This window comes from Phycomyces blakesleeanus, assembly GCF_001638985.1.
Source record: "Phycomyces blakesleeanus NRRL 1555(-) unplaced genomic scaffold PHYBLscaffold_25, whole genome shotgun sequence".
Taxonomy (NCBI): Eukaryota; Fungi; Mucoromycota; class Mucoromycetes; order Mucorales; family Phycomycetaceae; genus Phycomyces; species Phycomyces blakesleeanus.
Window position 1 is genome coordinate 323421 of NW_017265158.1, and position 22590 is coordinate 346010.

General features: G+C 35.4%; 9 protein-coding genes and 1 non-coding gene across 10 annotated transcripts; 4 read left to right on the forward strand and 6 right to left on the reverse strand.

Moving 5' to 3' along the window:
* Positions 1-148: 148 nt before the first annotated feature.
* Positions 149-908, reverse strand: PHYBLDRAFT_183222 (hypothetical protein). The gene has a single exon (XM_018438736.1). It carries the CDS (start codon positions 620-622, stop codon positions 230-232), a length of 393 nt encoding a protein of 130 aa, XP_018286373.1. The 5' UTR covers positions 623-908; the 3' UTR covers positions 149-229.
* Positions 909-3128: 2220 nt separating this feature from the next.
* On the reverse strand, positions 3129-4391 carry PHYBLDRAFT_23714 (hypothetical protein; the record flags this gene model as incomplete). Its single annotated transcript, XM_018439815.1, has 5 exons — positions 3129-3590; positions 3699-3809; positions 3879-3982; positions 4110-4190; positions 4259-4391. 5 exons carry the CDS (start codon positions 4389-4391, stop codon positions 3129-3131), a joined length of 891 nt encoding a protein of 296 aa, XP_018286374.1.
* A 527-nt stretch (positions 4392-4918) lies between these two features.
* PHYBLDRAFT_94086 (hypothetical protein) lies at positions 4919-5401 on the forward strand (the record flags this gene model as incomplete). Its single annotated transcript, XM_018443848.1, has 1 exon — positions 4919-5401. A coding segment is annotated over one exon (483 nt), but the record flags the coding sequence as incomplete, so codon positions are not given.
* A 177-nt stretch (positions 5402-5578) lies between these two features.
* Positions 5579-6895, reverse strand: PHYBLDRAFT_136392 (hypothetical protein; the record flags this gene model as incomplete). The annotated part of the gene is made up of 3 exons (XM_018429783.1): positions 5579-6117; positions 6205-6434; positions 6546-6895. 3 exons carry the CDS (start codon positions 6893-6895, stop codon positions 5702-5704), a joined length of 996 nt encoding a protein of 331 aa, XP_018286376.1. The 3' UTR covers positions 5579-5701.
* A 3010-nt stretch (positions 6896-9905) lies between these two features.
* PHYBLDRAFT_160146 (hypothetical protein) lies at positions 9906-10788 on the forward strand. Its single transcript, XM_018434122.1, has 5 exons — positions 9906-10041; positions 10091-10271; positions 10324-10372; positions 10421-10480; positions 10540-10788. The coding sequence occupies exons 1-5, from the start codon at positions 9931-9933 to the stop codon at positions 10679-10681; spliced, it is 543 nt and encodes a 180-aa protein (XP_018286377.1). The 5' UTR covers positions 9906-9930; the 3' UTR covers positions 10682-10788.
* A 59-nt stretch (positions 10789-10847) lies between these two features.
* On the reverse strand, positions 10848-12145 carry ATP10 (subunit ATP10 of the mitochondrial F1F0 ATP synthase; the record flags this gene model as incomplete). Its single annotated transcript, XM_018437008.1, has 7 exons — positions 10848-11072; positions 11162-11248; positions 11310-11381; positions 11448-11567; positions 11633-11691; positions 11745-11785; positions 11850-12145. 7 exons carry the CDS (start codon positions 12143-12145, stop codon positions 10848-10850), a joined length of 900 nt encoding a protein of 299 aa, XP_018286378.1.
* Positions 12146-12451: 306 nt separating this feature from the next.
* PPK3 (serine/threonine protein kinase AGC family) lies at positions 12452-13912 on the forward strand (the record flags this gene model as incomplete). The annotated part of the gene is made up of 7 exons (XM_018440152.1): positions 12452-12520; positions 12584-12783; positions 12882-13004; positions 13072-13199; positions 13255-13343; positions 13394-13510; positions 13583-13912. Coding segments are annotated over 7 exons (1056 nt in total), but the record flags the coding sequence as incomplete, so codon positions are not given.
* A 1075-nt stretch (positions 13913-14987) lies between these two features.
* On the forward strand, positions 14988-15806 carry PHYBLDRAFT_100442 (hypothetical protein; the record flags this gene model as incomplete). The annotated part of the gene is made up of 1 exon (XM_018427588.1): positions 14988-15806. A coding segment is annotated over one exon (819 nt), but the record flags the coding sequence as incomplete, so codon positions are not given.
* Positions 15807-22076: 6270 nt separating this feature from the next.
* Positions 22077-22150, reverse strand: PHYBLDRAFT_t227. Its single transcript has one exon. It is a non-coding gene; the product is annotated as a tRNA-Ile (tRNA).
* PHYBLDRAFT_150522 (hypothetical protein) lies at positions 22128-22514 on the reverse strand (the record flags this gene model as incomplete). The annotated part of the gene is made up of 2 exons (XM_018432492.1): positions 22128-22406; positions 22509-22514. 2 exons carry the CDS (start codon positions 22512-22514, stop codon positions 22128-22130), a joined length of 285 nt encoding a protein of 94 aa, XP_018286381.1.
* Between the last annotated feature and the right edge of the window lie 76 nt (positions 22515-22590).

Genomic DNA, 22590 nt, shown 5'->3' on the forward strand with positions numbered 1-22590 from the left:
GTATGGCCTTGTGTTGAGGCACATTCGCTTTCAGTTTCCATGACAGCTGTTTTATAGGTACAGAGTAGTTTGGTATTTTGATCGACCATCATACTATACGCCTTATTCATTTCTTCAACACAAACTTTACTTAAAGGTACAAAGCCTTGAGAGTATTTAGTTATATACTTTATTAAAATTATTGTTATTATTAAATGAACGAAAAATAGGTGAAAGTTTCAACATCTTTTTACGATCCACAAATGTTTTTTTTTCTTTTCAAAGTCCATGAATATATATAGCTAGACCATGAATTGAGTAATAGAACGATTGTTTTGGTTGGTTGGAAAAGAATATATAAAAAGTTGTATATGTATATAGATAAAATAGATGTATGAAATGTGTAAAGTGTAAAGTGTAGTGTGTGGTGTGTAAAAATATATGGAGTATATGTACAATGATTTACAGTATAAATAAATAAATAAATAAAAAGAGTATTACAAAGATGTGTGGTGTGTGTGTGCGATGATGATTGTAAAAATTTAGGCAAAGAGTGACACGGTGGGAGGATTGACTTTTCGTGAGAATCCGAGTTTCCTAAAGAGTAGGCTGACATTTGAGGGACTGTTTGTACAAGGCACATCTTTCCATGGCTTGTTAAAAGGCTTTTTGCGTTCGAGGTCAGGATGGTCCTTTTCTTCGTCGTGGTGCACAAGGGGATCAAAGATGCATTCGAAGGAGTCCTCTAATGTGTCTCGGACAAAGTACTGTACTACTGGTGGGTCTTTACTGATGGTGACCTGGAGTGATCTTTTGCGTTCACGATGGTTTTGTGGTTTGTAGTGCTTTTCAGGTACAAGGCTACCAAAGCGACGTAGGAATACTGACATTATAATTATTGTTTTTGTATAAAGAAGTAGAAGTAATTGATCAGGTTAAAGAAGTTTATATAAAGAAAGAAAGAAGCAAGAAGATGAACCAAAAATCTTTTTTATATATATATATATAAATATTTTCTTTCTTGATCTGTGATTATTTATTTATTTATTCTATTTTACACACACTAAGAGAAAATGAAAAGAAAAAAAAAGTTGTATCCAATAAGAATCCATGAAATAAAAATAAAAATGTCACCTGTGTCGAAACTTAAAGTCGCCTGTTTAGATACCCAATGTCCGTAAAAAAAAAATTTTTTTATCAAAAATTAAAATGTCGCATTTTTTCCCACAAAACGAATATTTTTCATATTTATCTATAGATTTAACAGATCTTGAGTGTCAAGACGTTAATTTTTGTTTGATTCTTTTATTCTTAAAAAAACAATAGTAACATTTATGCTTCTTGTCTTTCATATATAAGTAATTCACTATCCAAAACTCACTTGGTTTGGTTTGAAAAGCTACAAAAATCAACAAAATAATAAACAAGAAATACTAGTAAGTTGGACTAAATGAAATCAGTAATTATTATTATTTTAATATTACAATTCTATAAGAATATTCTTCGTGGTTATTTACCTATATTTGGGTGGGGTATACATGTGTATTCAAGCTATTTTTTGCTGGTATTGATCAATCACATATATACATATATAATTTTCAATCTTCAGTTCAAAAAGTAGCTTTGTTATGAACATTGTGATGAATTGAATATAATCTGTTATTTTTATTTTTATCTATCTATCCAATTGTATGAATATACATTAGAATACAATATTAACTTGTGTAGCGTTGGTGGAAATAACCTACGAGTTTTGTAGCCAGCTCTGTTGAAAGACAAGTTCTCTGTCCATCTTTGTAACAACAATAGAATCAAATGAAATGAAATGAAATGAAATGAAATTGAAAGGAAAGTGCACGGACCTGTCAGATATATCGCCACTTCTGTAGAGCAAATGGTAGTATGGTATGTTGTTTTTCTTTTTGCAAGTAAGGAAAAAGTAAAAATGGTTACCATGGTTATTTTATTTTATATGACCAAAAGATAAAACAATGGAAATATAGAATTCTGTAATCTGCCATCACCTCTTCTTTTGGTCATTTCTAAAGATTGTTGCTTAATAGCCAATATTTAGGTCACTGTAATGACTAGAAAAATATAATCCCCAGATATCTTCTCATATCCTCTTCTCTTCTCTCCTCTCAACTGACTTCATCTTCTTTAGAACCAAAGAGTCATAATACCATTGGTTTGATCTAAAAATGTATAGGACTACATAACAATCTATCCCATATACTCTCGTCATTCAATTCACTACTTTAAGCACAATAACACAATAACACACACACACATATATATATATTTACTCTATCTAGAGTCAAGTAACTACCAACTACTCATCAACCAAAATTTTATTAAAGCAATAATCTGTCACTCTCGCCGCATATCATCCTTTTGTATCATCCACATTGAATCTAGCTAGTAACCAGCTTTTTGTGGTCTTATGGCCAGCTTAAAAAGAGCTTGAATAAGAAGTTTCTGTAATATATATTTAAACATGTGTATGTAGTCGAGAATCATGGGATACAAATTTAGATCCAAAGTGTTTACTTGCCGAACATCGTTTTAGATTGACATCTAGATTTGTTCATAAAAGGCCAATGTGTAAAAGACTAAGGGGAGTAGACGGAAGCCTTGTTGTATCAACTATCCAAAATATGTGTGTATGTTTTTTTTCTATTCTTTCGTCAATCGATTCTTTTAAAGGAAACCTCGTCTTTTCAATTGAGAAGAACTAGACCTTAAATGTATGGATACACAGCATGCTTGGATTTGGCATATTTTGGTGCAACAGGTTAGTACGACCAGTTTTAGCATGAGTCCTGCCCACAGGGAATCCACAGGGAGTCCACAGGGCACCCACAGGCGACTTTTGATTAAAACTAGTAAAAGAAGAAGGCGACAAAGCCAAAGGACATATAGATATATTATTTGTTTGAGAAAAAAAAAGAGAAACTTTGTCAAGTCTAGGTCGAAACATTTATTGGTACGTATATGTTTACGAATATGCATATACATATATACGCGCCCGCGTGTGTGCTTATATGTGTACAAGTGTTTGTGTGTATCTAGTTTTATAAAACAAAGGTATATCCATATCCAATAGCTCGCTTGGGTTGATGGCACCCCACAATTCATAATTTTCCTCTTTAGTCATATGGTCTTTTTTCGTCTTCTTTCAGGTGCATATCCCACTGTGGATGTTTGGAACCAATTGAGAACTCAAGATCCTCTTTTGTGATGGAATCCCAATACTTGTATACCATCATGACTGCCAACAGATTACACATGCTGCCAAAGAACATCCCATCAAGGTAGTGCTTTACTTCCTCACACAGGGCAACGGAAAAGATGTGCATAACTACCTGTCCGAGTAGGAAAAAGAGCGTTCCAAATACAATATCTCCGAGTGGCCATTGGTCGCTAAGGGTGTATACAACCAAGACAAGTTGAGAAATGATGTAGATCAATAGGGTAGCTCCATTGACAAGGTAATATATAATCCAGAGAATAGTCGGCGTTGTGTAATTGAACGGTCCAACATTGTTAAAGGTGGCCAAGGCTACCAGGGCCACAGTCATGAACATGGCTCCTGAGCTGATACGGATAGACTTGTACAATGTATATTAAAGTAAAATGTAAGGATTCATGCAAAATCAATTTTAATTATCGAATACATAAAAACATCTCAACATCTCTCATTGCTATGTACTGTTTACCCATAGACTAATCGGTGTTCCATCTTCCGCAAATTGGAAACCGACGAACCCGTTTAATAAAAGGCACCATGAGGTGGTGCTAACAAGCCCCAAATGGGCTGCCGTAAAAAACTATAAAAAATAATAATCGAGTGAGAATTATTGTTATCATTGGCCGGCTTTGTACCCCTTGAGGCTTACTGGGTAAAGAATGGAAGCTGTCGGAATGATATTGGTAACCAATAGCATCTCCAAGAAGACTGTCGCTAAATACAATTGAAAGAACATGGCTATTTCCTTTCGGCCTGTGAACCAAAAGTAAAAATAATAAATATAAAAATTGTACAAAAGTATATCGCATGATGAGTCTCGTACAACACCAAAGAACAAGTGATGTTTTATTTTTATCTTTGGTTGTGGTTGTGGTCTTACCTACAGCGGTGTATTTGGTTTTTACACTGTAGATCATGATACTAGTCATCACAAGTGCCACCACATCCATAATCAAAGTCGCTTAAGACCTGTGTTAGATCAAATTTACTCAGAAAAATCAGTCTTGCTTCAAGAGAAACTAAATTTACCTGGTTGAAACACAAGAACGCCAGCAAAATCTACGTTTCGTGAATAACAAAATGGTTCTATCCCATCAAATTTGCCAATAAGTGGACACAGTGTCAGAGCCACAGTTTGGCAAACTCCATCAAACTTGAACATTTGAAACTTGAACGGAATTTTCACCATGCTTGAAATTGAAACAAAACCTATAATATATATTTATAAAAGAAAACAGAAGAGAAAGATTGAAAGAAATAACTTTTGGAATTTGTTCATACTTTCCCCCCCTCCCTCTTTCTTATTTGTTTGCTGATTTGCTTGCTTGTTCACTGGTAGATAATATTTCATAGTGGTAGAAATCCATTCAATTCATTCCAAACAGAACCACCATCAACACCCACATTGCTAGGCAGCTCCAAGTCACGCTATACTAAGGTATCAAAGTAATTAGGCAATCAGGCCATTTTCAAAGTGTCAGGTTAAGCGGGTCTTGAAACGGACGAAAGATTGACCGAGACGAAGTTTGCATAAAACAATCCTCAGATTCACTTCTTTGCTTTTATCATTCTTCTTTCTTATCATTCTGGTTATTATCCTTTTTCTTTAAAAAAAAAAAGATTATTTATTAAAATAACATTAAACAAAACAAAGCAAACAACAACATGTCTTTATCTATTACTGAAAAACGCCGAGTGGCACTAGCTTATGATGGTAGTGAAGATGCCCACAAACTGCTGGACTGGACCATCAAGAACATCATTGTCCCCGAAAAAGATCATATCATCGTTCTCTCTGCCGTACCTCATGGCGAAAAAACTATTCCTGAAAACAACCACCACGGCGATGACAAGAAACCTCTGCCAATGCTGTCCACAACTCCCACAAAATTCAACGAAGATGTCAAGGAGGTAGAAAGCCATCCCGGTTGTATGACAGCCAGAGAACGCTTGGAAGACATGTCAGCACGTCTGCGTACACTCCACATATCCTGTGAAGAGCACATCTTGTGGGGTGAGGCAAAGGTTTTAATCCCTCGATACACCCAGCAGAACAAGGTTGATTTACTTATCGTGGGTTCGCGTGGTCTTGGTGCTGTCAAGAGTGTATTTTTGGGTTCTGTTTCAGATCGGTGTATTCACGAATGTCCTTGTCCAGTACTAGTGGTTCGGAATACTACCATTTAAAACACACCACTGTTCTCTATTTTATTCTTCCTTTATTGTTTACCTCTACCTTTATAATATCGTGAAATGTAATATAACATTGTAATAATTAATTAACAAACAAACAATAAATAAATAAATAATACTATTATTGAATCAATCAAAGAAAAGAAGAAGAAGAATAAGAAGAAGAAGAAGGAAAGGGTTATATTAAGAAAGAAAGAAAATGTCATACACAAAGAAGGAATGGAGAAGAGGGCTGTCTATTGTTTAAACACTTAAGAGTACATGTATTATTATTATTTTCTATCCTTTCATCTTCGCAAGTGTCTTTAGTTTACGAACAGAAACAGCAAACACGCCACAACCTGACAATAGTGCAAGGCCTGAAACAAGCCCGAACGCAAAGGGGTCGCCTTCAAAGTAGTTCCGCAAATTCATGCCAAATAGGGCCCCGTAACCACTGACGACGGTGGCCGATAGGGTTAGAATGGTTAGACGAATATCGTACCACATCAGAGAATTGCGTGAGACATCCAGAATAATCTGAACAATTTCCTCGGTCGAGCGCATGTGAGACCGAAGTGTGGATGCTTTGGAAGCAATTTCTTCAGTCTGTTTGAGATAAGCTTCTAATAGCAGTTCAGCTTCTTCGTGGTCAACAGACGCTCTAGGCTGTTTCTCCTTCTTTGCTGTTAGGTACATAGCAGCCAAGTCATCATCTACACCAACAACAACGAATCATAGTAAGTAATCAAACACATACACACACACATAAACCATATATATATATTTTTTATCCACCCTACCGTGATCCAAAAGTTCTTCAAGAACATCACGAATCGAGAGTGCATCTTGCTCAAATTTTGACAGTTTTTTGGAATATTGTAAAAGATCTCGCAAACGGTACCCACTCACAGACTCTTCAATATCAGCCAAATCTTCCAAATCGCTGAGAAGTTTGTTGACAGGCCCTTCCAGGACTTCTATTTCTGACTGAAGGGATGAAGTGACAGCAATCAGGATAGCTTCCAGTGCTCTGTAATATTTATGAGCCTTACCCTCCACAGAAAAAACAATAGCAGCAAAAGCAGCAATAACAACAACAAAAGAAAGTGTACGATCAAGTTCTTTTTTTTTTTTGGTTTACCTAAATTCAAAAGGTAGGCCCTCTTTGTGTGATTTCAGCCGCTCTTGAAGATCATCAATAAAAACGCTTTGGTTGTAACTATCTGATGATCCATATGTATCCAATAGAATCACAGAGTCGCTCTTTAGTAGTGCTTTTATGTGACCCATATTAACCAGTATAGCCTTGGAACGCACAAGGATTGAAGGTTTCTGGTAAAACGTATTGGTATCAATCGTGCGCAGATCTCGAGGCAACAAGGAATGCTGCTGACAGAATTCAGATTTTCTGAATTCTCCGGCAATAATTTTGAGATTGCCCTCTTCATCAAACTCGGAACCTACAAATGAGGAATGAGGGTGACATTGCATAACTTTATATTTCCAAAATAAGACATACAACGCAGCTTGAGCTCGCCTACTTTGGCAGGCAGCGATGGAATGCGACGAGGTGTTAAATTAGACTCCCACCTTGCAAAAGTCCATTGTCGGGGAGAGATCCATCTGTTAGACAATCTCTTTGTGAACAATGGAGTCGTTAATGATACAATCGATGCCTGAATCGATTTCTGCATTCAGTCACTCGAAATATAGAAGAAAAAGAACCACACAATAGCTATGACCTGTCTTTTTTTTTTGGCGCCTTAAACCCAGACTGAGAGGAAGCGAGAAAATGCCCGCATTTCTCTCTCCTCAAAGGCTCCTGGAAGCATTCAATTACATTGTGAGCTTGTTGCTTCAATAGAAGATTATCTAGACTAGCAATTGATGAGTGGATTCTTTGGATCAAGCGAAGGCACTCGCTGGGGTGGTCTCTTGAAACAAGCCATCTCTAATGTTGAAACTACATTCGATTCCTTACTTGAACAAAATGAAGCAGCACATCAACAGGATGGGCGTCGGCCAGTGGATGGTGAGTTAGTTAAAAAAAAGATACCTGATCAGTGGCTGTTAAAAAAAAGAAAAGAAAAGGTCGACAAGGACTGAAAGGTAGCATTTAGGTGCAGATGGAATGGAAACAGAGACATTTGTAGATCCCATTAGTGGTGCAGTTACCACCATTCAACGAGCAAAAAAATCAACCGTAGAACCGAAATCCCCTACATATACCTCACGAACTATGCCCTCGCCAGGAAGACAAAGTAGCGATCTTTCATCTCGACTAGCGGCAGTCTTATCAGAAAAAGGAAGAAAAACATCTTCTTTAGTAAATTCCCCTGAATCCCCACGGACACCACGAACCCCACAGACCCTACAGACAGAATCATCGGTAGCTAGCTCTGTTCAGCCGAAACTTGTAGAAGCAAAAGAGCAATCGTCTGATAAACCTCCTGGAGACTCTTCTGAGAAAACAAATGAAATATCCACAGAAATATCCATTGATCCAATAATCGAACAATCCAAAGAAGATAGTCCAGAAGCTGTTTCTGTAGCAAAAGAGCCGATAACTCTAAAAGAGAATGAAATGGACGACAAAGATAGTGAGCTTGTGGAGCTAGACGATAAAAAGGCCCCGGAAAGTTCAGAAGAAATCAAAGATACGCCTATTGTAACAGCATTAGAAGTTAACGAATCGCAATTATTATCATCACCACCGATAAAAACTGTGGATGAACCCAATCGCATCCTTGAGCAGCGAGAACTCCAGTTGCTACAAGCTATGGAAACTATTGCAAAGCTGCATGATCAGATCCATCAATCTCAGTTAGATACAGAAAAGACAAATCAAAATTACCAGAAAGCGAAGGAAGAGATTAAGGGATTGAAAAGCCAGTTAGAAACTTCCCAAGCTGGCAAGCCTGCTGGTCAGCAAAAGAGTGTGAAAAAATTGGAGAATACTATCGAAGAACTCAAACAACAAATATCGTCAAAAGAAGAGCAAATACAAGGGTTGATGCATGAAGGTATGAAAAAAAAAGAGTAAAATACAAAAGATCCAATATAAATATATCTTGATGTAGGCGAAAAGCTTTCCAAAAACGAACTTAAACACTCGACAACGATAAAAAAGCTAAGAAGTGAAAAGGCTGAAAATGACAAACTGGTGGCTGAAATGCAGAAGAGACAAGATAAAGTAGTCTTGGATCTTATGGATGCTAATACCAAAATTACCAAAGCCGCAGAAACAGAAAAGCGATTACAAGGTATGTCTTTGTGAGTATGAATTTGGCACACTTTTATTCACATCAGAACATTGAAAGAATCCGTAAAAATGCTTTCGGACATGACAGAAAGGCAAACAAAGCATATAAACAGGCTGGAGTCTGAGGCGATTGTTTCCAAAGAACAACATGCAAAAACACAGGTAAGGGTAGTATCTGACAATAATCTATGCTAAATCTGTGGCTTTTCAAGGCTATCCTAGACGCTAATCTGGCAAGTCTAGAAGAAGAACGGGAAAAGCTCAAGACAGAGTCTGAAGAGGTGCATGCAGCTGCGCTTGAAAAAGAAGTAATACATAATTATGTTCACTACATCACACGATTACTAAAAAAAGTGGCTAGGTTAAAGCAAATGATCGTCTTTACAAAGAACTGAGTAAAGCTAAAGAAGATGCCGAAGCCATGGAAACAAAGTTGCGTAAAGAGGAAAGTCTCTGTAGCCTTAAAATAACGGTTTAAAGGGAAATATCTCTTATACCCCTGATCAGATCCGAGACCTTCATATTGCATTGCAAACACAAGAAGAGCATGCTGGGACATGCGAAGATAATCTGCGTTGTGAAATTTATGTAAGTTTTCATTAGAAGAAAGTAACAAAACCTTTTTTTTAATAAGTTGTGGGCGCAATAGGAATTACGACAACGATTACAAGCATCCGAAGCTAGAATGGAAGATATGGGAGATGGCGAAGAAGAAGCAACAGCATCTTTACTACATCAAATTGAAGATCTTCAAGCCCAACATGCATTGGCGATAAAGAGTCGTGACCAAACAGAGAAAAAGTAATCAATTGTTATACTCATTGATTGTTTACTAACTTGCACCATGTTCAGTATGTTGCAGAGACTCCAGGCAGCTGAAAAAGAGCACAAACACAGTCTTGAGAAGATGGAAAGATCTAACGAGCTTTTACAAGTAGCAGTAAGTTAAATAAACAGGGACACATATGTCAATTTCTGTTGGCTGATGCTCACTAATGTTTTTCTTCTATAGAATGAACAATTGCAAAAGTTAGAGTCAGAGCTTTTAAAGGAACGCGCTTCAAAGACAGCACTTTTTTCGAGATTGGAAGTGGAGCAAGCTTCTAAGGCTGAATACGAACAACGTATACATCAACTAGAGCAGAAAGAGCAGGATTCTGAAACCCAGGCGAAGAATGCAGCTGAAAAAATAAAGGTTCAATATCAGAAACTGTTAAAGGATAGAATACAGGACGAAAGAAGACAATGGGAAGAAAAGATAAAGATGGAACGTTCCAGCCGCTTAAAATCGCCAGAAAGCTATTCGCCTAGTAGCAACAGCATACCTGAAGAAGACAATTCTACGCAGGCACATCAGTTTCAAAAGTTGCAAGAGGTAACTGGGGCCATGCGCAAGAAAAATGACAATAACCCTGTAAACATAGATGAATAACAGTGCGGTTATCAGTACGAGATCAAGCTTCGATAGCGGCTACACTGGTGGGAATACCCATCCAATAGGGACCTCCACGATTATAGTTGAGCGTCTTCAAGCCAATATTCGACAGTTGGAAAATCAAATCAGCTTTTATCAAACCCAACTTCAAAGCTCTTTACAATCCCGTGGTAAGTATCTCACCTAAGGCAGACTATAGATATGCTAAATAATATGAGCTAGATGAACTTTCTGAAGAGATGCTTGGTATGACTCTAGAGATGGACAAACTGTAAGTAAAACACGCTGTAATACACATTGTTGGCTAATGATTTGACAGTCGGAAAGAATGTAAAAGAATGCAGGATACTGAAACTCAACTTCAGAAACTACATGAGAGGTAAGAAAAAAAAGTTCGGGAGTCTTATTAATCATGGCATCTAACCTTTTGCTTTGCAGATACCAAGCGTCATTGGAAATGCTTGGTGAACGTACGGAGCAGGTGCAAGAGCTCAAGGCTGACATTGCAGATGTAAAGGAAATGTATCGCAGCCAAATAATTGAGATGGTCCAAAAAATTGACCAACTTAGCAAGAAATAATCATCATACTTGGTGAACAAGTTCCAAAAGGAAGAATCTCCTCCTTGAATTGTTTTTTTAAAAAAAAAAAGAAAATAAATAAATAATTATACATATATCTTTTATTTATTTAATTGGTAAAATTAATATCTTTTATTGTTTTTGTTTTTTTGTTTTTTGTCTATGATTATTTCTGCTTGTCCTCTGCCTTTACTCCTTTAGTACGCTTTTCGTTTAAGTACTCTGTCATGCCTAACATATTTCCAATCTCTTCAGAAGTGGCATTACCATGAGCAACCCATCTAATTTTGCAGTTTTCATCAACCAAGAAAACGTAACCAATGTATTGATTTGTCATATCAAGCATTTTACGCACTCTGGTAATATCCTTCATTAATAATACATAGTTTGCCTATTTATTTTGTTAATTTATTTTTGAAAAAAAAGCAGATTAGTGATATTCTTGTCCCAAATTCCTTTCTTGGTTGTGTCTGTTTATACCTTGCGCTCTTCAGCTAGATTCTTACGGATTGTAGGCACAAATGCTTTCAGGAGCAATTGCTTGAGAAAGTTTTCTTGGACATTTACCTAGGAGTATTATTCTAGATTAATTTTAACCCCCCAAAAAAAACTGTGGTTTTTGAGTCACCTCTACAAGCTGGATGTCCTTTTTATCTCCAAATCTCTTCAAGAAAGGTTCTATAAACGAGTTGGCATGAGGCTGTGTATATACAATATCAATTAATCGATGAGTCATTAAAAATATAATATATTTCTTATTTAATACCTCGCCATATTTTGCATATACAAAAGACATAAGAGAGATCTTGTCCTTTAGAATATCGGTGGTGTGGATAGGTTTTCTTTCTAGGTTTGTGCCCTCAAAATCCGGCATGTAACCTGCTTTCTAATGACATATTTTGTTTATATTTTCATATTATATATATATATGTAAGCTTGGTTGATTTTTACCTCTGCCTTGATAAGCTTTGGGGAAGCATGGTACATCTTGCCACCGTGCTTTCTCATTTCTATTAATTGTGTTTAGCTCTTTCTCTGGAAGCCCAAAATTTATGTAGCTTACCATGAACATCGGCAAAGTATGATTTTGTGGCTTCTTCGACCCTGTTCAATTAGGGTAGATTAGGTAAACATGTCAACAAACTTTCAAAAGTAAGACTGTACTTACAAATGACGACGCTCAGCAGCATGAGCAGCAAAGGCTTTGTCGTAATTGGTAATATCTCGAAGCTTCTGCTTCTTTCTGTCCAGCCACCCGTTTCTGTCAACTGTGGGTGCATCAAGGGCACCTACAACACTGGGTGGTTGACGAAAGAATTTTGGTTGTTCTGCTTTCTGGTCAGCCGTGGGATCTGTTTTCACAGACAAGAGCCTTTGAGTGATCAGTGCAGTTGTGCGGATTCCATTGATATTTTGAGCGAGTCGAGCGGTGGGCTGACGAAAAAGTGCGATGAATGGTGCCATTATAAAAGAGAATGAGACAAAATAGCCAGGGTGCGGCTGAGCGAGGGCTGCCCTTTCTCCGGCAGATTAAGAAAACGATCTCAGCAAGCGGAGGAGTTGTGGATTCAACCTTGTCTCTTTCTTTTTTTCGCTCACTTCCTTACTGGGCAAGCTTACAGTATTTTAATCTTCCCCTGCTTTGACATTCAATATTCGGTTCTTATCAGGGTTGATTGCGTCTGCTCTTGGGAGCGCATCCAACCATGCGGATGACTGTAAAGAGCAGGGTAAGTCGATCATCCATGGTCAACTATGCACCTTGGTCTTATGCAATCAATAGTTCATCTATCCCAATTCAAACTTATGAGGATTGTGGGCCGTGGTGCATTTGGCAAGGTGTGTCGATAAATACACCAACAGAACATGTCTCTCCTAATCAAAATTCATTTATTTGAATAGGTGCGCATCGTAGAACATCGTGAGATGCGCAAACTTTACGCATTAAAGTACATTAATAAGGAAGAGTGTATACAAATGGATGCCGTTTTGAACATTGTACGAGAAAGAACGATTTTAGAGCAGCTCGATCATCCATTCCTGTGTAGATTACGGTTTGCTTTTCAAGACGATGATTTTATGTATATGGTGACAGATCTGATGTGAGAGTTCTCCTATCCTTTTAGAGATATTACTGCTATGCATAAAATTTTGACTTTATTTTATTTTTGCTTTCTTTCTTTTCATATTTTTGTTTTAGGCTAGGTGGTGATCTACATTATCACATATCCCGTCAGACGTTTACTGAAGATGTCCTAAGACTATGGTTTGCTGAACTTGCTTCTGCTATAAAATATCTTCATTTCAATCGAGTAGTTCACAGGTAAATTAGAACATACCACTTTATACTCTTGGCCAAAATTTCTCAGTTCACTTATGTCTGTGTTTAGAGATGTGAAACCTCAGAATATTCTTATGGATGATAAGGGCCATGTTCATTTAGCTGATTTTAATATTGCAACTCATATGCACGTTCACAAGCAATTAACTTCTAACTCTGGAACGGCTTATTACATGGGTAAAAATATACAACGGCGTACATATCCAACCTACTAATATACGAAGAATGACAGCACCTGAGATATACAAAGGAAATGGTTATAATGAGGCCGTGGATTGGTGGAGTCTTGGAGTAACTCTCTACGAGTGTGTTTATGGAAGGGTAAGCGCACAAGTCTATCACAAAACAACCCAACTCACGCCAAAACTTAGAGACCATTTGAATACGAAACAAGCGATGAACTCAGGGCGGCAATTCGACGGGGATACATCCATTACCCAACCAATGATCGCAGAGTATCTGGAGAATGTCTAGCAGCTATTCAAGGGGTACTTAAAATGACAGGAGTGATTGAGTTCAATTTTTTCTACCAATATTTTTATTTAATTATTTTATTTTAGTTCCTGGAGATCGACCCTTTAAAAAGACTTGGACAAGGAGACACAGGCTGGGCAGCTCTCGTCCGCCATCCTTTTTTTCGTTCGGTGGATTGGCGGCGTCTAGAATCGAAAACTATTATTCCATCCTATCAACCAGCTTCTGATCAAAACAACTTTGATATCACATATGACCTCGAGGAACTATTGCTCGAACCAAATACCATATCCGTTCAAAACAGACGCCAGAATAGAGTAAAACCCCAGAAAAGTCCAACGCAAACAGGAGATCTGACCAAACGAGAAAGAGACTTGATATTTATTGAAGAAAACTTCAAAGGATTTGATTTCACAATTTTTGAAAAATATGAAGGTTTCAAAGATCCTATAAACATGACAGTGGGCGATCCTCCTGACTGGGTAAAGCCTGCGTTTGAAGGAGCTGATCAAGGAGACATACTTCCAATAAAACGAATTACGACTACTGTTGAACCATGGGAACAAGAAGAGACTTCTGTAGCCTCTCAGTGTCACACAGTAATGTCCCATCAAGAAGCTATTTCGAGTAGCTGGCGTGGTCTTAATCGGGCTGCGTCTACTAGCAATTTAAATGGGAATGTACTTGAAGGAAGCAGTTTATCTTGGAAACGTCGTAGTCTCGGGACACTACATGTTAAACATCATCAGGCTCAACCTGTCCCAGGAAGTCCATTGAATCCAAACTCGGCAAGCTTAAGTGAAGAGTATGCTATGTCACTCCATGGGATACGTAAAAAACAGAGTACGCGCAGCTTTCGAGAACGCAGAGAACGGGACCGTAAAATTATTAATCATGATACCAACCATCACAGAGAAAGAGGTCAACCGGAGATAGCATGACAAATGTCAATTTATACTCCTTCTCATAAGCTGTGATACCCTTTGTGATAAGGTCTTTCTCCCCTTATATATATATATCATTGGAGCTTAGCTTGGCTCCGCGTGTATTTCTATATTTTTCTCTTTTTATTTATTTTCATATTAAGTTCAATTTACGCTGAATTTATGATAAAGAAAAATGCTATAGTTTAAGAGATTAAGACTTTTTTTCTAATACAATATATTTATCTAAATTAATATTAATGTTAATTAAAAGTCTTCTAGATCTTAAGCTAACAAGCATCTCACTGTTGGGTAAATGTCACAGGATGATAACAGATCAACATTTTGATATTGTGTAACTTGGACTATAAGATGAAGAAAACTATAAAATAGTAAAATACAACGCATTTCCTACTGATGTCTTTCAATCCTACAATATTTGCTAGTCCCAACTCTAAAAAAAACTATGGTGAAATATCTTTTGGACGATGAAGATACCTATTACTGGTCCCAGCCTACCAAAGCGATGTCTAGTAACACTGAGACGGCTATTATAGATACTGACTCGGCTCAATCATTAGTTCAAGAGATTGAGGAAATATACTACAAGCTCTCGAAGATGACATCTCTCCATCCTGTGGCACCTGTAAATGATCTCTTTACGCGGCTTGTTCATATAGCTACATTTACATACAATCCCTCGATCGTAAATTTAATCCTTTTATGCCCAATAATCGAACGTCTCTTAAATCCTTTGAGAATACTATGCTCCACGGCCGAGTATCACTTGGAGATGCAATGGTCTAAAGAGCTTGGGCTGTACCAGGCAAATGAGACAGTGACTCCTGAAATGATCTTGTCTCGTTTCATTTATTATGATAACTATGATGCCTTGACTTGTCTGGAACTCGGTGCTCTTCATGGCGTGGGCGGAATTATGGCTCATATTGTATTTGTTGGTAGTGGACCTCTTCCACTTTCGTCTATTCTTATGGCTCGCAAATCTCATAATATCCGACGCATTGATAATATTGACATGAGTCATTCTGCGACTACGGCCGCTACGGAACTCACGAATAAACTTGGGATGCAAGATCGTCTGAAACATTACACAATTGAGGCAAAGGACTACGACGGCTATGAGAAGGCAGACGTGATTATACTGGCTGCATTGGTTGGAGAATCCCACGAAGACAAAATGGAGTTCCTAAAGTTTATCTCAAAACAAATGAAACCTGGTGCCTTGATATTAACGCGAAGTGCCCATTCCTTGCGTAAGCTCCTTTATGTTCCAATTGAGCCATTCCATGTAAACTCTTGTGGCCTTCAGACATTGGTTGTGTCGCATCCTCAAAATGAAATAGTCAACTCGATCTTGATTGCAAGACGGCTTGAAAATGTCGATAGTATGAATAATTCTTGATCTCTTTGCATTAAATCTATCTATCTTAGGCAGCTTAATACATAAAGTATACATTTATATCATTTTAAATAATTAGTATATAATGATATTTACCTTTGAGGGGTTAATCTACGAGACTTTATCTCTCTACTCTTTATCAAGTGAACTTATTATACCCTGTTTGACAGTAATATATCTAACCCGTACCTATTTTGGCATATACTATATATATATATAGTATCAAATGTAAAAGCAAAAACCACTTTCACGAGCTACAGAATACTTTATAATGTTCTTTACATCACAAAATTAAAATAAAACAAAAAAAACTAAATATTTTATTGTATTTCTATTTACTTATGGCTATATTTTATTTTGACCAACAATGCGTTTGTTTGGACAGCATCAATATATATGTATATGCTGCGCAAGCCATCCCGACCCTAATGTGAAAGGATTGGCAGTTTGTAAACTTTACAATTCATAAATACACATTATAGCGTTGAGGATGACTTTTATATTCCTCTTATACTTTACTATGTACTCTATATATAATAGTGTGCTAGAATCATATAAAATAAACTTCAATGCAAACAAGTATATTTAGTTTGTTCCTTTTCTCGAAAAGTACATAAAAGTCTAAAGTTTCAATATTTGATTATTTTTATGAATGTAAATGCGCTCTATATTGTCAACGATTCTGCTTAGAGCATCTCCAGCACTTTCTACACACGAATTCTACACAACCAAATTAGGAAGTAAATGTATAGAGTTTCGAAAAAACCGCCTCCAGCAGTTTCTACATAAGATTCTACACAGCCAAAAACGGACTTGCGATTTTAATTTTTCAAGTCAAATTCTACACATCTATAGAATTCCTCAAATTTTGTGTAGAATCCATCCATTGTGAACGTGCTGGTTAGCCTTTTTCGTTACACTAGTGGAGATTCAATTAGGACTAACCAGGTGTTCAATGAGGGTGTGATTATAAGGGTTTTTAAAATAGAAACAATTATATAGAATTTGAGAATCAAGATGTAAGATGGTCTTTATTTCATGTTATTTGCCTTTGCTATTGTCTCTATTCTATTTTTTACATCATTGTTTTATCATTTTTTAAGGTTCACTAAGTCTTTTAGTTCTCTACTAATGTCTTTAGCTCTACACTAATTGTCTTTAGTTTTGTTGCTATGATTTTATTCTTTTCTAATTTCAAAATGCATTGCAACAACATCATATTGTTAATTTTCTTTCTTAGACTAAGACTTTGAACTTTCTTTCAGTTCCTTGTATAAACTATTAAAAATGACTAATAACATCAAGAACTGTCAAAATAGTGATTCTGATGGAATCGATCTAATTATCTTTGATGTGATTAAAGATGTATCCAATAAAAAAACTTTTACTAAGATAGCTTCTCTTATAAATGACACTTATTTACATGTAGAAGGCTCTCTTTCTGGAAGAGAAAAACTTTACTATATAGAAAGATATTCAGCTTTGCCACTTATATATCTTTATTTTTACTGATGGAGCTCATAAAGTTGAGCAGAAGAGTAATACACTCTAGTCAAAGATAGCTAATTATTACTATTGCTTTATCTCTGAGCACGTTGGAGAATATAACATTTCTGCTTTGACTAAATGGAGACACAATATCAAAAAAGCAGCTACAAAGTATATTAGTATTTTGTTTTGGCTTTAGCTCACAATTATCATTTAAAACTTTGTATTAGAAGTCTTATAACAATGCAAGAAGTGGTCCAAGTTCCTTTTTTGTGATTTTATAAGAGAAGAAGGTCTAAATAAATAGTGAAGAAGTGATAAAAGTTGAGACAGCAAGTATTATATAGAATATGTGTGTAGAAACTGCTGGAGTTGCTCTGATATTTTCTTTGCTACATATTCTTATTTAAACTAGCATCAGAAATCCATTTTAAGATATATTGATTTTTTAGGTAGAATCTGCTGGAGATGCTCTAACTCTCCTATAAATTCTCCCATAAATTCTTCTGATATTATTGATCTCATACATATATAACTTATCTATCTTTCTATTTTTTAATATATTGTACTCTTATTTTTTATTTAATTATTTAATAAATACAATTGTATCTAGTCTGTCTTTAATTTTAATGCTATATGTAAAACCCAGATACGAATATTATTGGCACCCAACTAATTGAAAGACTATATAATTGGTCTTTATTTTTTGGAGTACAAGGTCTGTACATTTATAAGCAGTCTGATTAAAATCTTCATCTAAATACGGACGTGAATTTTGCTGTAAAAGATGTAAAACAAAAATGACACATAGCTTTTGATAGATTTCTCTCTTAATTCAAATGCTAAAGCTTAGATATTTTGCTGTATTGCTGAAAAACATATTTACATTTCTAAACCCAAAATTTGAAGTTAATTTATTATGTTCTGGTTGAATAAACAAGCAAAATATACACTTTTTTTCACATTTTTAACTATTAGAGATAGATTGTTTTTGCTAATAAATATCTTTTCTATATAATAATATGGTTTAAAACCTTTACTGAAACGTTTTTGTATTGTTTTCTATTGATACAAAGCATTTGCAAGTGATTTTTACTAATATTTTCAAATTGTTGTTTTTTGTTCAATCTTTCTTAAATAAAATGTACAGAACTTTTGTAATTCACTCTTTAAACGTGATTCAAAAAGTATTACAAAACAAACAAATACTCACTTTATGCAGAACAAATCAACAAAATCAATCATTCTACTCTCATTGTGATATTTTTAGAAAAAGAAAGAAAAAAATAAAGTGCAGACGAGAAGTACGGTGAGACTTTGTTTATTGATCAAAAGAGAGATCCCCTTCTATTACTATTTGCTATGTGAGTTTATATAGACATTGCGTGTGTATTTAGGATAATGATATGAGTATATCATGTGATGTCTGCTTTCTTATATCATAGATAATATATTGTTAAGTTATTAACCACGCTCTTGTTTGAGTGATTAGTGATGTTGACTAAGGTGTGTGGCCTTGTTATCATTATATTCTTTATTTAATGATAGTGTGAAAAATAATGTATAATTGATACTGGTCACTTATTTAATATGTCTTTATCTTATTGTCTGTGCACTCTATTTGAATCCACAATTATGTTGGATACAACACTCATATTTCTATCTATTTTTTTTGAACGAGTTATGAATTTTTTAAAAATAAATAAAAATAAAAATAAAAGGTTACGGACAAATGTTCTTCTACTTTTGCATGATTTTTTTTAGTGAATAAAGACAAGTGATTTTACTGGATGGGGACAGGGAGTGACTGTTTTTAGGGAACAGAGTGCTACACACAGAAACGATGGATGTTTGCCGAACAAGTTAAAAGTAGTCATGTCTCTGATTATCTGCCAGACTACTCAATATAAGCTTATACAACCCCCTGTCCCCATCATCCAAAACTCTCCTATCCCCTAAGATTTACAATTGAGTATTATGAAAGGAAGCATGTCATCTTGGATTTTTGATGCAACAAAAGAATTTGTTGACAACTCATTTTCAGTGAGTCCCATTTTACTATTATTGAAATAGATGTGCTCAACTTTCTGTCTATAAAAGAACTCAACATCATTTGTCAAGATGAAGATGAGACAATCCAATCTTCTTATGTGTGTGCAACCAAAGTAAATGATCTTAAGTTGATTGTGATATGATTCAATATAATTGTTTGTTACATATCTTTGGTGTTGCCGGCTAATGTAAGAGTGCCCCCATCTCCTTAACAGTTCTTTGTTTTTGGTCCATTTCTTTTCAAAGTATTGCAGAAATTGAGATTGATCTTAGATCAACTGTGGTGATCCAGATACTTGGATGTTGGATTTATCACATATAAGAACATATTCATATTGGGATAGTATAGTAGCTATCATCTTGTCAGTATAAAATATATATAAACGATTAAGTAATCAGGCCAATAATTATTACAGTTAGTACTGTAAATAATATCTTAAAGATTGTTAAGATAATTATATCATACTGCTGGATAAACTGTGACAGAGCGATATGAAGCTAATTTAGTAAGAAGTCCTAAAGCTCTAGTATAAAAGAGAAAAGAATAGTTAAGAGCTAAAGAAGTACAATTTATGACTTGATGTCATAATTGCAACACCAATACTAGTTAAGCAGTAAATACACTTTAATAATCAAATTTATTATTTTCTATTGTTTCATATCTGAAATACCACAATAAGCAACCAATAAGAGTTGACTTTTTAGGATAAAAAATATTAATATTGCTAATTGGTCTTTTATATACATTTTAAATAGTGAATATACTTATAGAAGATATTACTGGGCAACAAGCATCTAAGACATATTATCTTAGCTATTCTTTTAGCCAGAAATCAATTATTATTTTGTATAAATAGCCAAGAAATATATTTAATAAAAAGCATTTTCAATCTTATCTAAAAACTATTCTTAAAAACTTAATGATCCCCAGTGGTATTGATTTTGCGACTTAGTTACAAGTGCCAGAAAAGTGTTGGACATTATTTTAATGAATCTGTAAAATCTGAAGATGATTAACTGCAGTATCTCTTTATGCGCAGTAACATCTTCCTGAGCATTAACCGCAATATAATGACTCTCCTTTTATTTAAATATAATATAATAGCTACTGCAGATAATGTGCAATATTAGTCTAGAAAACTATATAAGACAATTCAATTCATATCAATAAAAAGTATCTTTTATCCTCTCTTTGATTTTACGTATACTCTTTGATCCCCAGTGGGTTTGACCTTTTGACTTTGTTATAGTAAAAGGAAGACCTGTCAAGTCTCGACTGGGTGTATCTTTCTATTATTTTAACTTGTATAAGTTTTGATAATAGATCACCACCAACTAGGACGTTGTGAATAAATAGAAACAGATAGGAATATAGAGAATTGAATGCTTTTTATTGATATAAATCTTAGAGTATTTATACAGATTTCTTAAAAGTGAAACTATCTAATCTAATTATTTTACTCAAGACATATTGGTTTTACATTTATGGAAGGCGATATAATATGTCTTGGTTAACAAAAAGGGGAACCAATTAGTATAACATTGAGGCATATGTTAAAAGGAATAACCGATTGGATACCTTGTCAGAGTTGACATCGGTGAACAAAAGCGGTAGTTATAAGCAACCAGTAAGAGTTGACTTTTTAGGATAAAAGATCTTGACTTTGCCGATTGGTTTTTCATATATGTTTTAGATGTTTAAGATGGTGAATATACTTGTAGAAGATATTACTGGACAACAGGCATCTAAGACATATTATCGTAGCTATTCTTTTAGCCAGAAATCAATTATCATTTTGTATAAATAGTCAAGAAATATATTTAATAAAAAGCATCTTTATTCTTATCTAAAAACTATTCATAAACTTGACGATCCCCAGTGGTATTGATTCTGCAACTTAGTTACAAGTGCCAGAAAAAAAATACCAGATCGAGACTTGACAACCTGACTTAAGGATTTCTATCTACAATGTCAACTCTGACAGACCAACCCAGATCGGGAATTGTTGTTCCCGATCTGGGTTGGGCTTCCTTTTACTATAACAAAGTCAAAAGGTCAAACCCACTGGGGATCAAGGAGTATACGTAAAATCAAAGAGAGGATAAAAGATACTTTTTATTGATATGAATTGAATTGTCTTATATAGTTTTCTAAACTAATACTGCGCATTATCCACAGTAGTTATTATTTATATTTAATTAAAGAAATAGTCATTATACTGCGGTTAATGCTCAGGAAGATATTACTGCACATAAAAAAGTACTGTGGTTAACTATCTTCAGATTTTACAGATTCATCAAAATGTCGTTCCTGATCTGGGATGGTCTTCCTTTTACTATAGCAAAGTCAAAAGGTCAAACCCACTGGGGATCGGAGAGTATATGTAAAATCGAAAAGAGGATAAAAGGTCCTTTTTATTGATAGGAATTGAATTGTCTTATATAGTTTTCTAAACTAATACTGCGCATTATCCGCAGTAAACTATTATACTATATTTAATTATAAGAGAAGTCCTTTTACTGCGGTTGATGCTCAGAAGATGTTACTGTGGTTCGTTATCTATGAGGTATCTTTGACATACAGAACTGCTGCGGTCAATTATCCCGATTTCTCGGATTCATCAAAATAATGTCCGACAAAAATAATGTCTGACAGAATGACAAACAACACAAATCAGCCGTACTCACAAAAAAAGATGCCCATTACAGGGGTCGAACCTGTGGCCTTGGCGTTATTAGCACCACGCTCTAACCAACTGAGCTAAACGGGCATTTGTATTTGTTATGTGTGTTGTAGGCTACTACACCTTTGTCTAGTTTCTGGTGAGGGATACCGGATGGTGGATTCCTTCGGTGATTTGGTCCAGCAGTAAGCCGTGACGGGTGGTACCAGACTCGTGGGCGTTGACGTCGACGGTGAGTCAACCGAGTGACGTGTCTCGAGGGACAAGAGTGGTCCCCCCAGGTTTCTTGGGAAATCTTGCTCCCAATACCCCTATACCCAAACCCCTCAATATAATCCTGTTCCTTAAAATTAAAATACCCATCTACATCGTCACCTCAGAAACACCTGTCATCCACTAAAAACATTATACCTCTTTCCCCTAATTTTATACACTTCTTTATTACCAACATTTATTCTACACTATTTTGTATTATATTTTATTAGATTCCATTATAATATTATTATTATATTTTTTTACTTTACTTG

Excerpts from the sequence above, each read along its gene's own strand:
- PHYBLDRAFT_183222 (XM_018438736.1), bottom strand. The coding sequence starts at position 622 with ATGTGCCTTGTACAAACAGTCCCTCAAATGTCAGCCTACTCTTTAGGA.
- PHYBLDRAFT_160146 (XM_018434122.1), top strand. The coding sequence starts at position 9,931 with ATGGAACGTTCCAGCCGCTTAAAATCGCCAGAAAGCTATTCGCCTAGT. Across the intron at positions 10,042-10,090 it reads AGTTTCAAAAGTTGCAAGAG|ATGAATAACAGTGCGGTTAT; the intron begins GTAACTGGGGCC and ends CTGTAAACATAG. Across the intron at positions 10,481-10,539 it reads CTTCAGAAACTACATGAGAG|ATACCAAGCGTCATTGGAAA; the intron begins GTAAGAAAAAAA and ends TTTGCTTTGCAG.